Source organism: Vespa velutina, chromosome 10 (genome assembly GCF_912470025.1).
Source record: "Vespa velutina chromosome 10, iVesVel2.1, whole genome shotgun sequence".
In the NCBI taxonomy this organism is placed as follows: Eukaryota; Metazoa; Arthropoda; class Insecta; order Hymenoptera; family Vespidae; genus Vespa; species Vespa velutina.
In genome coordinates this window covers 2,101,375-2,118,874 of record NC_062197.1, presented here as the reverse complement: position 1 = coordinate 2,118,874, position 17,500 = coordinate 2,101,375, and the positions used below count along the sequence as shown (strand labels likewise).

At 28.8% G+C, this 17,500-nt stretch overlaps 3 protein-coding genes across 6 annotated transcripts in view; all 3 read left to right on the top strand.

Annotated features, from left to right (window-relative positions):
- Positions 1-3,236, top strand: part of LOC124952621 (all trans-polyprenyl-diphosphate synthase PDSS1) — a 26,493-nt gene extending 23,257 nt beyond the window's left edge. Inside the window, exons 5-8 of the mRNA XM_047502762.1 lie at positions 870-959; positions 1,075-1,206; positions 1,344-1,538; positions 1,822-3,236. Of these exons, the coding sequence (XP_047358718.1) occupies positions 870-959; positions 1,075-1,206; positions 1,344-1,538; positions 1,822-2,043 (639 nt within the window). The 3' untranslated portion in view covers positions 2,044-3,236. The remainder of the gene's footprint in view (positions 1-869; positions 960-1,074; positions 1,207-1,343; positions 1,539-1,821) is intronic.
- A 1,364-nt stretch (positions 3,237-4,600) lies between these two features.
- Positions 4,601-11,068, top strand: LOC124952096 (J domain-containing protein CG6693). Of its 4 annotated transcripts, XM_047501449.1 has the most exons (4): positions 4,601-4,952; positions 5,144-5,458; positions 5,530-5,696; positions 10,415-11,068. In XM_047501449.1, exons 1-4 carry the CDS (start codon positions 4,859-4,861, stop codon positions 10,688-10,690), a joined length of 852 nt encoding a protein of 283 aa, XP_047357405.1. In that variant the 5' UTR covers positions 4,601-4,858; the 3' UTR covers positions 10,691-11,068. The 4 variants fall into 4 exon arrangements, 3 of the variants coding, with proteins under 3 accessions (XP_047357405.1, XP_047357404.1, XP_047357403.1); XR_007101819.1 differs by lacking the exons at positions 4,601-4,952; positions 5,144-5,458; positions 5,530-5,696; positions 10,415-11,068 and adding exons at positions 6,099-8,070; positions 8,178-8,288; XM_047501448.1 differs by lacking the exons at positions 4,601-4,952; positions 5,144-5,458; positions 5,530-5,696 and adding an exon at positions 6,099-8,008 and having other exon boundaries at positions 10,415-10,521.
- A 1,249-nt stretch (positions 11,069-12,317) lies between these two features.
- LOC124952098 (huntingtin-interacting protein K) lies at positions 12,318-13,324 on the top strand. The gene is made up of 3 exons (XM_047501450.1): positions 12,318-12,600; positions 12,868-12,975; positions 13,090-13,324. The coding sequence occupies exons 1-3, from the start codon at positions 12,445-12,447 to the stop codon at positions 13,183-13,185; spliced, it is 360 nt and encodes a 119-aa protein (XP_047357406.1). The 5' UTR covers positions 12,318-12,444; the 3' UTR covers positions 13,186-13,324.
- Positions 13,325-17,500: the final 4,176 nt, after the last annotated feature.

The following is a 17,500-nucleotide window of genomic DNA, read 5'->3' as shown; positions in this document are numbered from 1 at the left end:
CGGATGTGAAACTCGAAATTACAACTCCTTACAAGGAATTGTCAACGCCATCCGAGACAACGGAACAACGTACCGTGACCTCTTCGATGTGCCGCTACCACGTTTCCTTTCGGTCGTAAACCAAAGTTCCCATCTTTGTACTCGCAACGATAAGTGACGAGACGAGATGAGACGAGACGAGACGAGGCGAGACTTTCGCGGTTTTAACCGGCAATTTCGCTACATGAATGACGTCTTCATTGACAATTTATGATTATCTGAACTGCAATCGACTATGCAACTCTTTCTTTTAAAAATTCTTCCGCCCCCCCCCCCTCCCCTCCCCTATTTCCATCCATTGTGTTTAGAAATGATGGCTTTTTGTGCGTACGATAAAATAAAATAAACGAATAAAATGAATTTGTCGGAATCGTTTTTTCTTTTTCTTTTTTTTTTCTTCTTTTTTTTTTTTTTTTTCTTTTTTCAAGCGAGCAATAAAATCAATGAGATAGGATGAAAAAAGGAAGAGAGAGAGAGAGAGAGAGAGAGAGAGAGAGAGAGAGAGAGAGAGAGAAGCAAGTACTTAAAATTTGTGAAATCTTTTAATTAATAAAAATAAAAAAAATATTTTCAAACGTTCGTTACGCATTGTCTACGTGTGGATTTTAATTCCTTATATTTATATGAATTATTACATATTTTTTGTATCTTATCACATGACTTCGGTATGAAAAACAAAAACGAAAAACAAAAAAAAACAATATCGAAAAATTATAAATAAAATGTTTATTATTATCCGTGAGAAATATAGATCGAGAAAGTGATAGAATATTAAAAGATCGTCGTACGAACTGTAATGGTATTATTTAAACTTCTAAGATATATTTCAGGTATCATTTGCTGGTAATTACATTCTCGCGATTGCCAATATAATGATGTCGCGTTTAAATAACAATGAAGTTACCATTACGTTAGCTGAGGTATGTATCTAAGAAATTTTTTTTATATATATATATATATAAATACGATTATCTTCCTCCAAGAAATTCTTTTATCCATTTTACAAATTCGAAAATATATTTTTCGTTTATTTAGATAATATCGGACTTGGTGCAAGGTGAGTTCATGCAACTTGGTTCGAAGGAAACGGAGAACGAAAGATTTGCTCACTACCTCAATAAATCATATCGAAAAACGGGAAGTTTGATCGCTAATACGCTCAAAGCGGTAAGTTCGAGATTGGTAAAAAAAAGAAAAGAAAAAAAAATAGTTAAGAAGAAAGAAGAAGCAAAAGAGATTAATATATAGTTAAAAAGATTTTTCAATAAACACAAATATAATGTTATATTTTCTTTTATCCGTAGACGGCGATAGTAACTGAGGCGAACGATCAGATAATAGAATTAGCTTATCAATATGGTCGAAATATTGGGCTTGCTTTTCAATTGGTCGACGATTTTCTAGATTTTGTTTCGTCGTCGACGATGATGGGTAAGCCAACAGCGATCGATTTGAAGCTAGGCTTGGCTACTGCACCTGTTCTCTTCGCTTGCGAAAAGGTAATGATAGATTATAAACAGACGACTCGAGATGAGAATCTAAAAATTATTTAAATATTAAATATATAAATTTTAATCTTTGCAATTTAACGATTACTTGACATTAATCCCTGTGAAATAGAATATTCTTTTTGTTTTTTCTTTAATCCTTCTCTGATTCGACTCGTTGAGTAGATGGTTTTTTTTTTTTTTTTTTTTTTTTTTTTATTAAATGTATAAAAATCATTTTCTCAGACGCAATTTTAATATACTTCTTTTTTGTTTTTTTTCATTCTTCTTTCAGTATCCAGAATTAAATGCGATGATCATGCGTCGATTCCAAGAACCAGATGATGTCGAGAGAGCGTACAAATTGGTTCACAAGTCACACGGTCTTGATCAGACCAAATTTTTAGCAAAGAAGCACTGTGCCGAGGCTGTCAGATTGGTACAATCGCTTGCCGAAAGCCCTTATCAAAAAGCTTTGATATTTATTTCTGATTTTGTTATCAATCGTATTAAGTAGCATCATTTGATTAAGTAGCAACGAGGAATTGTCGATAGTTTAAAAAAAAATAAAATCCGTGCAGGTTGGTATTAGTTGATTAATGGAAGAAAAAGAAAAAAAAGAGAGAGAAAGCAACAAAAAAAATGTAATAACAATAGATACGAATCCAAGGATGTATTTTTTATCTACTCGATTGAAGTATAAACTTTAAGAAATGTTTCACATCATTGACGAGTGATAGAAGATAACGTTGTTGCACAATGTATTGTATATATATAGATTTGTTACAATACACGTATATAATAGAATTTTATTACATTCGTTAACATTGAGAATATGATTATGTATGATACTCATACAATGATGCCTGATTCGTTAATATCGAAGAGCTTATCTCAAAATGTATTATAAAGTTTTTTTTTTTTTTTTTTTTTTAACATTACTTATTATATCGGATGGTGAAAGAAATCAATAAAGTATCAATAATTTGATTATAAACGAAAAAAAAATAAAAAGGAATAAAAGAAAAAGATATCTAAAGTTTAAAAAGAAGCAAAAAAAAAAAGAAAAAGAAAGTCTATTCGAAAATTAAAAACTTTTATTGATCAAATAAGATATATTCTTCTTTTTGAATAAGCGCATGAAAATTATGCGTCGATTATCTTTCAACGTTAATTCAAATACACATATATATATATATACTTTTAAATTATTTATATGATGCATCACATTTCTGTATTTTTTTTTTTCTTTTTTTTTTTTTGAATTACATCCGAAGTACAGTAATTGAATCAATCCTAGCTCAGTTTTTAATGCAAAGGAAATAGAAAAGCACGTGCTTATTATGTAGCAATATTTAATAAAATGAAATAAAGGATAGACGTAGTAATAATGCATTAGCGACGGTGAACCTTCTTCAGAATTAAATTTATAATAATTATATCATGAACATTAGAACAAATATATGTCTATCGATTGCTCGGTTAAATTAAAAAATTTATGGAATAAAAGAAAACAGAGAAAAAAAATATATATATATATAATATATTTATAAAATAGATTGAGAGGAAGGTGTGTGTTAATACGTGTAGAAAGTACAATCTGCAATTTAGCATAATACAGCGTGGAGAATATCTGCCAAAGAAAGCCTTCTGGTCTCTTAATTTTTCAATTTATTCACCAATAAGTGTTTTTTTTTTTTTTTGTCATAACAAGAAATACAAATATTCTCCGTTATATATTCAAGCTTTAAATATGAAATTTTTCTCATGAAGTTTCCCAATGTTGATATTGCCTTATTATAAGCTAAATAATTTTATTATTGTCTGACAAATAAATAATAATAATAATAAAAAAAAAAAAAATGTTTAAAATGTTGATCATTATATTATGATTGAAAATATAGAATATATATATATATATAAATATCTAATGTATAATAACTTATATTTATAAAACAAATTAATGTATATAATAATTAATAGGATAATAATGTCGCATTGTAAACTGAATCTTTCGATGGATAATGAAAACATTTAATTAAGATCAAATCTAGATTTATCATAGGATAACATTTATAATTGAAGTTATACAAAAAGAAGAAGAAGAAAAAAAAATAAAAACATAAAACTTTTTATCCTCTATGACCATTTCATTCAACATTATTGATTGGACAATTTGTTAAATTGATAAATTTTAGATTCTTAAAAATATTGTCAAAAGTTATCGGATAAGACTCAGTATCCTAATTATTGTAATTACTGTATTGCGAAAAACTAAATCTATGTTGTACAATTTTTTTATTACAAATATATCGATATAATATAATATATATATATTGTTTGTTTCTTTTTTTTTTTTTTTTTTTTTTTTTTTTTATATTATACTTCAACTTCAATCGAAAAATTTTTCTCTTGGGGATCTTGTGTAATATAAATATAAACTATCATAGTATATTCTTTTAAACATTGAGAATACGAAAACTTGCGAAAAACTTAAAATAATTTTAATTTAATATTTTGATACTTATAGTACGATAAAATATTACCGAGCGAATGATTGCATATTTCAAGAATATTTTTCCAATTTAATTCCAACTAAACATTAAAGTACTTATATTTTACATCGTTAATCATACTTTAATAGATAATTATTTAAACAATATATTTATTATTCTTTATGATTTTATCGTGAAACAAATGCGTATCGACATTGCATCACTGCGAGATGTACGCTACTTACTATTAAAACAAACAAAAAAATATATGTATATATGAAAGATCGAAAAATATGACCACATTTTACTACTACTTTAGTCTAACCCACACAAAACCAATAATTATATATATATATATCGATATGATAGACGTATGTGAGGAAAGCGTTTCCCGCTTATACAAGTAGTTCATATTTTGTCCATATATGTCGCTGAAGTCGCACACGCTTCGAATAAAAGATAGCGAATAACCTTAAATGCCATATAGCACGAAACAATTTTAAATTTACGCGCCAGGAAGAAGAGCGCGCAACATGCTAAAAATATGTCGAACCGCTTTTTTCTTTACGTCAGTGTAGTATTTCAAATAATGAAAGATAAATGTAAAACTTTACACGATAAAATGACAATACATTTCATTAATTATTATTAAGAACAAATATTTTTTTATTTATTTAAATAATAAGGTATATAAAAATATTGTTGCGAATTAGCCAGTATTGAAAAATATTGGCAATGACCAGTGATTATAAGTTGGTATAAGTCGAACATTTCTGTGTGATACTAATCGATAGAAATTTTCTAAATTCTCTTTGCCCTAACTGCTTTATTAAAAATATGGCTAATTTGTTAGATCTCTGCGAGAAATATTTCGGTTCGCGAAATTTTTATGAAGTGTTAAAAATATCGACGGATGCGGATGACAAACAGGGTACGTAAATCAATGTTGCTAATGAAAACCTAACCTCAATGATGAAACTTATAAGTTTGTTAAATTTTTCCTTTAAGTTACAAATGAAAGAAATAGATATCTCCTTTTAATTTAGTCGGCAAAAACTAAATGATATATTTCGCTTTTTAATATGAAATTTATTTTCGTTTTTTTTTTTTTTTTTCCATTAGTGAAAAAAGCTTATCACAAGCTATCTTTGCTGGTGCATCCGGATCGTGTAGAGGAAAATATCAAGGCTGAAGCTACGGAAAAATTTAAAGTACTTGGTAGAATTCATTCTATACTTAGTGATTCAGAAAAACGAAAAATCTATAATGAGTCCGGTCAATATGACGAAGAAAGTGAAGAGGTTATTATGCGCAATTGGGCTGATTATTGGAAGACATTGTTCAAGCCAATTACTGAAGAGACTATCAGTAACTACGAAAAGACGTATAAAGGTTCTGAAATTGAAATAAAGGATTTAAAAAGAGCATACATGGATGGTAAGGATGATCTATTTATTGGAAAGTTACGTTACATTAAATGTAATAATATATCTTATATATTTTTACAGGTAAAGGCGACATGGATTACATTTTGGTGGTTGTACCTTTTAGTAATTGCGAGGAAGAACCAAGATACCATACGATCATAGCTAAATTAATAGAAGCCGGTGAAGTACCTGAATACAAAGCTTTCACGGAGGAAAGCGAAAAGAAGAAATTACGTAGGAGAAGAAAGGTTTGTATAAAACATAAATCATATAGATTAAGCATAGAAATAAGTTATATCCTTTGTTATAATGGATTAGATATTTAAACGTGATTCAAAAATTATCAAACTTATACTTCTCTCATCATAATCAATTATTATTTATTGGATTATGATGTAAAATCAATTGTGATAATTTATTAACGTCAAAGGAACCATAATACTATGGAGTTTTAAATACTTTCCTTCTTCCTTCAACTTTCATAGTACGTCACGTTAATTTTCGAACAAACAAACGCTTGGTGCTCTATTTTCTAGCTTTTCTATTTTTATCAATAGACACTGTCGCTCGACGATTGAAAGTAGCAAGAGAAGGAGAAGCGAGGTATTGAAGGAGGGAGGGGGGAGTACTGGTAAATAAGTAACCAGGGAACGCGCAATAGTGGGATTAGTTCACGAGACAATCCGATCGAGGATTGCCCTCTTTCGTATTCACGTTATGTCTTTCGGCTAAAGTCTTTAAGCACGATGATTTTAATATATAAGTAAAATTTATGAAATATTAATATTGAAATAATTAACGGTATATCTTGTGAATGTTTTAATAAAAATGGATACCGTCGTATTCGGATTCATACTTTTAACAGTTTTCATGAGTGTCGGAGGTGCAGCAGGAACGTGTGAACACGTGAAAAATGAAGATATGTTGGAATATTCTTGCGTCGGAGGACATCCTGTGGATTTGTATTCGTTACCAACGGAAATAGAAAAGATACGTATCAACAAAATGAAAATTCCGATTATAACCGCGGATATGTTTTCACGATTTGGCTCTAATCTTTGGGTCTTAGCTTGTTCGCACTGTGACATATTGGATATCGAACCAACCGCTTTTCAATCCTTAATAAATCTTCAACAATTGAGTTTGGACGATAATCATTTAACCACCGTCAAAGGATCTTGGTTCAAAGGATTGAATTATCTAACGTATTTGGATTTAAATTACAATCAAATAACGACGATCGAAGACGAGGTTTATGAGAATTTGCCGAATCTCGTGGACTTTCGATTATCCGGCAATCGGTTCGAGTGTTTAAATATAAAAGCGATGGAAAATTTGAAGGAATTAAAGAGAATATTTCTCAGTGAAAATAAAGAATTTAAATGTCCAAACGCTATCAGTAAATTTCTCGAGGATCGTGACGTTAATTTTAGTAAAGATCCAGAATGGAAGGATTTCGATGAAATCTCGATCGATGATAATAATAATAATAGTAATAACAATAATAATAATAATAATGATAATAATAATAATAATAATATGACCGAAGTAATAGATCAAACAGAAACTTCTATCGTTTCGTCATCAACGCCAGATTATTGGAAGAGAATTTATTTTCCTTCGATTGCCGTGACTACCGAAGATACGAGATCATTTGAGCGTACATCAATGCCCGAAAGCATACGTTATCCATTATATGCGCCGATTAGCGTAACCACGTCCGATTATAATGATAGAATATCTCAATTCTCATCGGTCGATTCTTCTTCATTCGTCACAACGACTGATAGACCGGAAGCATCACGATATCAAACATCAATCGCTGATCCTAATCATTCTTACATGACAACGACAACGCAACAACAATCTTTTAGATATCCATCAATCCAACCTTGGCCGAAAACTATCAAAGAAGATGAAATAACCATGAACAGTGAATATCATGAACAATTTGACACTTCCGACGAAGTAATTGGGACGTCCTCTTTGGCTTCAAGCCCAACTGATCGAGAAACCTTGTCTTCTATGTTAGATCCAAAAAATATTTTATCAACGCAACCACCTGAAGATTATTATACACAGAATGAGATACTCATAGAACCAAATTATCCGCTTCCAAATCCAACCTTTGATTCGCTTCCTAATGCAATCTTTGATCCGCTTCCTAATCCAACCCTTGAACCGCAATTCGATGAGAATGATATCGAAACTATTAAAACTGACGATGTACGTTATACTACGAGACCTTACGTACCACCGCCGATACCACCTCAGATCGTTCAACCTGCTGCACCTGGCGATTTTCTTCAAGTTCCTTATTACGAACCCACTGTTACCATAAGACGGCCATTATCACCGGAGGTGATACAAAATTACGAACAACAACAACAACAACAAGAACAATCAACAATTACAGTGGTAGAAACCACTACGGATAAACCATTTCCCGAGTGTCCAAAAAGTTCATCGCTGTCGATCGAATTGACAACTAACACCCTTTTCTTTCTTACTTTTCTATTAAATATCATCGTGCAGAGAATTTAGCTGAAGGACATTTATCGTGAGTGATAATAATCCGCTTTACCAACTTACAGATCGCATTGATCTTAACTCATACGTATCGTACGATTATGAATTATTAATTATTCTTAATTATTATTATTATTATTTTTATTATTATTATTATTATTAATATTATTATTATTATTTATAATATGATAATGTAATAGGAACTTCGTACGAGAGAGAAAGAGAGAGAGAAAACAAAACGCCCGCATTAAGCATTTATGAAATCACGATCATTATCACTTCGTTGCGTTTTTCTTCTTTGTATTTTGATAGAAAAAAAAAAAAAAAAAAAAAAAAAAAAAAATATCTATGGTTCTTTATAAATACGTAAGAGAGAAGGAGAGAAGGAGAGAGAGAGAGAGAGAGAGAGAGAGAGAGAAGAGGGCTATCGTTCTAATTCATTGATTAGTTCGATGTGATGAGACGAGAGCCAGAGTTACTATTGCGTAGGTATCTTTCTTACTTATATAGTTACTCCTTAAAATTGGTTTAGAGAAATATATGATATATGAGATTTATCGTCGCGCGAATCTTGAAAGATTAATTTAAAAGTCAGTAAAAATAAGAAAAAGGAATTAATCTATGATTCCTCTCTATGATGGACTAAAAGAGCGCCTCTACGATAGACAATTGAAATAAACGAGGAACGAGGGTCGCATTGCATCCGGAATGATAATGAAATAATTACTAATGCCATTGTCCAACCGCGTTGACTCTTGTTATGCAATGGCCTTGTTCAATATTCCTAGACGCGTTATAGTCTATTCGCATATCCGTTTGTTCTTTTGCCGGATTTATGAAATGCATTTGTTGGATTGGTAGTTGGATAATATAAATTAAATGAATAAGATGGTATCCCATTCGAAATCGATCTTGATCTTGATCTTGATCTTGACGATCGAAAATGTAATAGATGATCGGGTTGTGATCGTTTCTGAAGAAAAGATAAAAACAAAAAAAGAAAGGAAAAGAAGATATTCGGCTAACTATACGTCTTCCGAGTATATAACGATAACATATAATTTATCTACGTAGTCTATAAAATGAGTCAGTCAGTCAGTAAGTAAGTAAGTCAGTCAGTCAGTCAGTTAATTCAGTTATCCAATCATGTTAATCGTCAGAGTCAAGTTCAGGACAAGTTATATGTTTGGCTGACATGGACAACAGGTGTTTGGATTTGCATTTTTGGATGAGAGAGCAAAAAAGAGAGAGAAAGATGAAAATATCGTTGGCAAACGTTAATAAAATATTAAACCTTTGGAAGTCGGTTTAAAAGTCAGTTTAAAAATCGATATAAAAGATAAGATATTTTTTTTTTTTTTTTTTTTTTTTTTTTCCCCATTGGGAAAGACTTTCCTTCCTTGAAAAGTTTCCATTTCATTTCTATTTATCATTTTCGAGAATGGCACAGAAGGAAGAGTTTTTCGTTTCTATCAGATTGTGTCATCCGTATAAATGAATTTGAAATTCCGCGTACACGGGTTGTGTAACTAATATAACTTACTAACATTAGTCGAAAGTTTAGAAGAACTTGCCAGAAATTATAAATAACGTAATTTCCACGGTAAGAAATTTTTGGAGTAGGTCACGAACGTTATATATGAAACATCATCGATGATTACGAATTTTCTTAGGTAACAAAGTTAGAATTAAAAGAGAAAAAGGAAGATGAAGTATTTCGAATTGACGTTATTATGGTTTTTCGTTAAGAAAAGTTAAAGATTAGAGAGAGTTTTGAAAATTTGCCAAATAATAAATTCCATCAGTTATTGCCTTTGATAATCCTTTTGCTTTGAGAAATAACGAAAGACTTAATACGATTTTGATGAGTTTAAAATGAAAATTTGATCTTTTTCGTATATATTACGAATGATTTGTAAGAAATTTATTTCCGCGTGTCCGTAGTAATGCCAAACGTATATACATACGTGAATAAATAAAGTAAGGATTAAGACAGGACAATTATTTAATAAAGTCGAGATCAAATATGGATCGTGGTGCGAGCGCGCAAAAATAGAGTGGATGCTTTTCTTACCCTTGATGTATATATATATATACCAACTACCACGAGTGCTCTTCCTCCTCCTCTTCTTCTACCTTTTGAAGTTTATTAAAGATGGTTAATATAGCCTTCTGTTACGTCTCTGGACAGTTATTTATCGTTACTTTTAATCTGACCTAGTTATATTAACGTGTCGATGACGATGAAGTATGTTATTAATTAACGATTCCGGTTTATATCAAAGATTTGTTCTTTTAAGACGGAACGAAAAAAAAAAAAGAAATCTAATAGGAACGTGCAACTAACGATAATAATTAATAGTAATAATAAAGGAAGAGAGAGAGAGAGAGAGAAATAGAGTTGTTGAAGTAGTTCAATGATCGTTTGATTTTTCAGTGGGCCAAAGAAGCCATGGAAGCTGAACGATTGAACAAAATGCAAAAAATCGAAGACGAAGAAAACGCAGCTGCTAATGATTTAGCATTGGCAATTCAAAATCGTAATAGGGAACGGGCCGATCAGGCTAATAATTTCTTTGATTCTTTGATCGACAAGTATGCCAAAAAGGCGTCCAAAACAACTACGAACAAGAAGAAGGTTACGACGACGAAGAAAGCGACGAAAAAATTGACGTCCATGCAAAATATTAAGAAAACAAAGAGAAAGACTTAAGGAAATATTATCGAATGTTAGAATGTGTCTCGTTCAAGCTCACATACGATCTAATCTTTACTAACGCGACACTATCACGTCCAATTTCATTATCCGTCCCCGACCCCCTCCCCTCCCCTCCACACACAACCCTTACCACTCCCCGTTACTCGCCTAATAATCCTCTATCTATATATTCTTTTGTCTTCTTTTTTTTTTTTTATTTTTTTTCCTTTTGTTTGTTTGTTTGTTTGTTTTTTTTCTTCTTTTCTTTTTTTTTTTTTTTTTTTTTTTTTTTTTTCATAAATTAAGCATCTTTATTTTGTAATAACGTCCTTTCAGAATTGTATAACTTGCTGATGTAACTACTATTTCTATGAATAAATCGTAGCGTTTCAATCTTGTAAAAATTTATTATAAATCAGTTTTATTAAATTCTGATATGTTTTTTATTCATTTCTTTTGTATTACTGTTATACCGAATGTAACCATTTAATCCTATATATTGCATATACATATATATATATATATATATATATATCTATATGTATATTATTTTTTTATTATCTTTTTTATTTTTATTTTAATTTTCATCAAGTCGAAAAATTCATTGCTACTTCATGCTCGAAGTTGTTTCTTTTTCAGCTTTTTATTTTCTTTTTTCTTATACCTTATGAACTATACGCATTTATATTTAAAATACGATAAAGATAAAAAAAATTTTTCTTACGTTTTTTCAATTGTACATTATGCTTAATATAATAAAAAAAAAAAAAAAAAAAAAGTAATACAAAAGAAAAAAAATACATAGTTAAAATTGATAAAAAAAAAAGTTTGACATATAAGTAATACGTAAACTTCCATATTATATAATTTCCATATTATTAATAGTTACGAAGTTACTGGGTACTAGCGTGCAAAAAAAAAAAAAAAAACAAAGAAATGAAAATGTTCTTTTGGATTGCGAATAATATCGTTTGTCCGGATCTCATCACGTGTGATTACTACATACAAAGATTCAATTAGATTAACGTCGACACAATATAAAAAGGAAGTATGTGAATTGAATTACGTGAATGTTACATGACGGATACATTGTTGACGCGTCCAAGAATCTATGGAATGCGGATTCATAAATAGAGAGAGAGAGAGAGAGAGAGAAATAAAGAAACGGATAGACAAGATCAAAGAGCATGTGCATATATATATATACATACAAATAATATATATATATATATATACATACACACACATACATAGTCATAGTTTCTATAAGATCTTTTAATAATAATAATTTCGAGAGTAATCGTTGTAAGATGTTTGCTACATTAACAATAAATTGAATTACATTTTAGCGAAATACATATTATAAATAATATATAAACATACATAGATAAATAATAAATTTATGATTTATATTTTATTATTTTGAATTTAGGAAAAAAAAAAAAAAAAAAAAGAAAGAAAGAAAAAAGAATTATATATTAATTGTTTAAAAAGATTTTTAAATGCATTGACTTCAATTATTACATCTGAAATGAAATATTTCTTGACGCTTTTATCCAAGAGGTCGCCACCGACTTGTTACAAAACCGTATCTACGGTCGATAATACAGTTTTATAGTTATTTTGTCGACGTACGATGTTCATTCTATTGTATATTTCGTTTGTGGCATGATATAACGCGGTCATCTGAAGAAATTTTTTTTTTTTGAATAAACTTGAAGTATGCTGTGAAAAAAAAAAGGAAAGAAAGAAAAAAAAATAAACTAAAGATGGCGGATGAAGATGTAAATGGAGATTCGGATGAACAGCAACAGGAAAAGTCACAGAAAAAGGCAGCAAAATATGACAGCGGTGCTGCAGACTTGGAAAGAGTTACCGATTACGCGGAAGAAAAGGAAATATCCTCATCTGACGGATTTTCATGTGTAAGTTTTCATTTTTAATCATTATCATCCACGTGTTTTATTATAACTTGTTATGATTCCTTTAATGGATATATAAATGTTAACGAATATATACAACTAATCTCATATTTTAATTTCCATTATTTTAATATACGCGCGAAACGTAAGTTTGTTTTAACGTATTGTTTAGCATAAATCAAGAAGAATAACAAAGCTAACCTATAAAAAGACATTTTAGAAAGTATTTTTATTCTATCTAATATAAATTTAACAAATTTGTTTTAACAGGCACTCAGTATAATTGGTGATCGTCGTAATAAAGAAGCTGCTGAAAAGAAAGCTAAGGAGAAAGAACTTCTTAAGGTTTCAATCAAAAAAGAAGATGTTGATCTCATAGTAAGAAATTTGATTATGTCAAATAATTATTTTATAATATATCATTACTTCTTACCATTTATTACGTTGTGATATATTTTAAAAAGTTATCATTCTTTCATTATTATTTTTCAGATGAAGGAAATGGAAATTAATCGTAATTTAGCTGAACAAACGCTCAGAGAACACAGGGGAGACGTTGTAGAAGCTCTGATTACACTTACGAACTGACTGAATACGGTGCGATTAGCACAAAAATCTCATTAATTCAAATTCCATTGTAAAATATACAAGATAGAGATTGCTATGAGAGTTTCAATAATTAATATTTATTAATATAACTTACAAAATATACATCGTACCTATGCGACATTATATTTCTTAATTCCCCAATAATTTCTTCTCTGTGTAAGTAATAGATATACGAGCGAATATCTGCAACATTTATTGTCCGATTAGTTTATTTCATTATATTGATAATAATATAACTATAAGACTATTTAATAAGTTTAATATTTAATATATATATATATATATATATATATATATATATATATATATATATATATGTATATAAATGATAACATAAACATACCTTATATGTAGATACGCAGCAATGAATGTTCTCCCTTCGAATGATAATCTTTTACAAAAATGAATTATCTTTTCAAATATTTTAAAGATAGATTGAAACACATACGATAGATTGTACACATATTTAGAGATTTATGAATTATTATTAGCCTGCGTAAAATATTATTATAGTCGATACGAAATTCTAATTTTACTTGCACTTTATCCACATTTACAATTTTTTTTTTCTTTTTTCTTTTTTTTCTTCTTTTTTTTTTTTTCTTTTTTTTTTAAAGAAATAATTTTTTATCTCTATCAAGTATACATTTGGTATCTTACGTTATTAGAGAATATTTCTGACCCTGATAAACTAACGTAATGTAAGTTAATCATATCAAAATCTTTTGTCATTGCCCCTTTTTTGTTAGCGCAAGAACTTAGACTTTGTGATTAAAAAAAAAAAAAAAGAGAACAAAAAAAGAAAAAAAAACAAGAAAAAAAAAATAGAAAAAAGAAAAAACTAATATAGAGACCCATCATAATGCTACTGCAATGTTGTAAAGGGTAATGAAACTCACGCAAAATTCACATGATTATATAATGAAAATGTCATTTATTTGATGTGGTGCAATGACTTAAAGTAAATGGAAAAATGAATGTCTGTATGAGCTGGGTTTGATGAACAGCACTCGTGCACTAAAAACAATTACCACTGTTGGACCATTCTTATAAAAGTCTTTGAATTTAAATGCAACATACAATGGAAGTGTACCAAACAGCGATGCAGTGGTAGCTAATGTGACACGAATGTGCTGAATTCCATGATGAGGTAACACTTGTCTTACTTGTACTTAGTTTATCAAATTATGCAGTCATACGCTCATAGAATCTTATTGCGAATTGGTTCAAAGAATCTATTGTTTTTTTTTTTTTTTCTTTTTTTTGTTGTTTCTTTCTTTCTTCAAATTGTCATACAGATTAATAATAACTTTCCAAGAGGAAAAAAAAGAAAAGAAAAGAAGAAAAGGGGAAAAAAAGAGAAGAATAAAAAAAAAAAAAAAGAAAAAGAAGAAGTTAAAGAAACATTCAAAACGTCACAAGTTCCACGAGTAATCGCCGCACAGTCCCAAAGATAGTTTTCGCAAAATGGACGTGGATTTTCTAAAAAGTGTGAGCGAGAACGGCCAAAATCTGTTCCTCAAAATCTCTTATAATATTTCATTCTTCTATTGCTTTCTTTCCTTAAGCCTTATCAATCTATGATGGCTTTCAAAAGGACGATCGTGTAAAAAACTGTGGAAAAGTCTTAATTATATTTCCGTAAGATTTCTCTGCACTTGATGCGATTATATTCATCATTACCGTAATGAATACAACGAATACGCATCAGGATAAAAAAATCTTTCGTGCGTCTAAATCGTACTAATTTTCGACGTAATTTTTTTTTTCTCTTTTCTTGTGTCTTCTTTTTTTCTTTTTTTTCTTTTTTTTTTTTTTTTTTTTTTTTTTTACTTTTTGTGTTATTATTTTATATTTCATTCATTAAAGTGTCGCCATACTGGTTTCTTCTTTATCATTATTTTTTGTTTCCTCTCTCTCTCTCTCTCTCTTTCTCTCTCTCTCTCTCTCTCTCTCTCTCTTTTTTCTCTTTTTTTCTCTTTTTCTCTTTTTCTTTTTTTTTCTTTCGTTTACTTATTTTTTTTTTTTTTTAATTTTTTTTTTTAAATATTTTTTTAATTTTTTTTTTAATTTTTTTTTCTTTTTTATCTTTTTTTTTTTTAAGGAACATGAGTTTAGCACAGTCTGTAAAATATAATAAATTATGCTGGATTTATCATACAGTAAAAGTATGCTTATACATGTCGGTTTCAGTCCTTATAAAATACAGTAGATATGTACAGTAAAAAGCTTAAAATCGATAGATATATCTTTCGAATATGCTAGATTTGGGACTGCCCGGATATCATAATGATCGTTTACTTAACAAATGTATTTTTCACTGGCTGCCAAGATCATCAGAGAGTTTAGAGAGAAGGGGGGGGGGAGCAATGATACACAGTTGCAGTAATTACAGTGGTCTTATCACAGAACATGTATGGCATTAATCATCCTCATTGTTAATGTTAATGGTAAGTATTCGTATTTAAAACGATTGGTAAAACTAGATCGGAGGATCAGGAAGCCAGTACAGTACTAAATGATGATTATTGTTTGCCGCTGGTTGCCCATAATTCGATTTTATTTTTTTTTTTATTTTTCATTTTTTTTTTTTTTTTTTCATTTTTTTTTTTTTTTTTTTTAAGCATCTTAACAACAGGACATAAGTTTTAACGTTTGTGAAATCCTTGGTAGGAGCATTATATCAAATGTAAAAATATAACTGAAAGATGTCTGTACGCGTTGTATCATAATTTCCATTTGCAAGATAAAAGAAGAAAGGAAGAAATAAAAATAAAAAAAAAAAAAACGTAATAATAATGATAATAATAAAAAAAAAAAAAATACCGATTCCAGATCGAACATAGATTTATCCTTCTTAATATTATCGAATGTTTATCAATGAAACAAAATTTTCTTTTTTTTCTTCTTTCTTTTTTTCTTTCTTCGCTTAAAAATTTCAAGAATAAAATTATAATAATCAGGTACCCATGACGAATCGACTTATGTCCTTTTGTTATTAAAAAAAAAAAAGAAAAAAAAAAAAAAAAAAAGAACAAAAAGAAAAAAGAAACCGAGAAAAAAAAAATTTTTAACCACGTGATCTTGCAATTTGATGATAATAGTAGTAATAGTTGTAGTAGTAGTAGTAGTAGTAGTAGAGTAGTAGTAGTAGTAGAGTAGTAGTAGTAGTAGTAGTAGTAGTAGTAGTAGTAGTAGTAGTAGTAGTAATAGTAGTAGTGTAGTAGTAGCAGTAGCAGTAGTAATACTAATAATAATAATAATAATAATAATAATAATAATAATAATAATAATAATAAAAATAATAATAATAATAATAAAAATAATTTGTTACACAAAAAACAATTAATATTTCATTACTATAATTGACTAACGTTTATTTATACAATTTTCAATTTTCTTTTTTTCTTTATCACCTCTTTCATAATAATACCTAATAAAATTTTTATCATCTCTCTTTGATACTTTATCGTAACATTTTTAATTAATACACGTATTCTTGGGCACATGAACGATATAGACATTTTTCTTTTTTTTTTATAATAATCAACACAGGACTTGATAAATTATGGACAACCTTAAATTTAATACAATAATAATAATAATATAATAATAATAATAATAATAATAATAATAATAATAATAATAATAATAATTACATAATAATAATAATAATAATAATAATAATAATAATAATAATAATAATAATAATAATAATAATAATAATAATAATTCAATCTATCACTTTAGCTACTATGCAATACTTGAGAAAACAAAACAAACTGTGCCTTAATCCTTTGGAAAGAAATGGACGCGAAAGGGAAGAGAATTAGAAGAAACGTGGGTGAAGAAGAAGAAGGGTGGAGGAGGAGAGTTAATTGGATGAAAAGACAAAAAAATATAAAGAAGGATCAATTTAATTGAGAAAAAAAAATATACAAAAATACAAGGGCAGAGAGACGTGGGGAAAAGGGCACAGATTGCGTAGCATTAATAGTAATCATAGTAGTAATTATAATCGTATGTGTTAAAGAGAAAGAGATCATAAAAATCGCTAACTAGAATCATTTCTCCATATCGGAAGAGAATTTGACGCCTTTCTTCCCTTTTTTTTTTTCTCCTTTCGTATAATAACTAATAATAATGATAATAATAATTAGAAAAAAAAAAAAAAAAAAAAAAATTGAAATAAAAATAAAAAAAAAGAAAAGCAAAAAAAAAAAAATGATAAAAAGAAAACAGAAATCACTATCGACATAAACAAAATATTTAACCATCCGTTTAATTTGCTGCA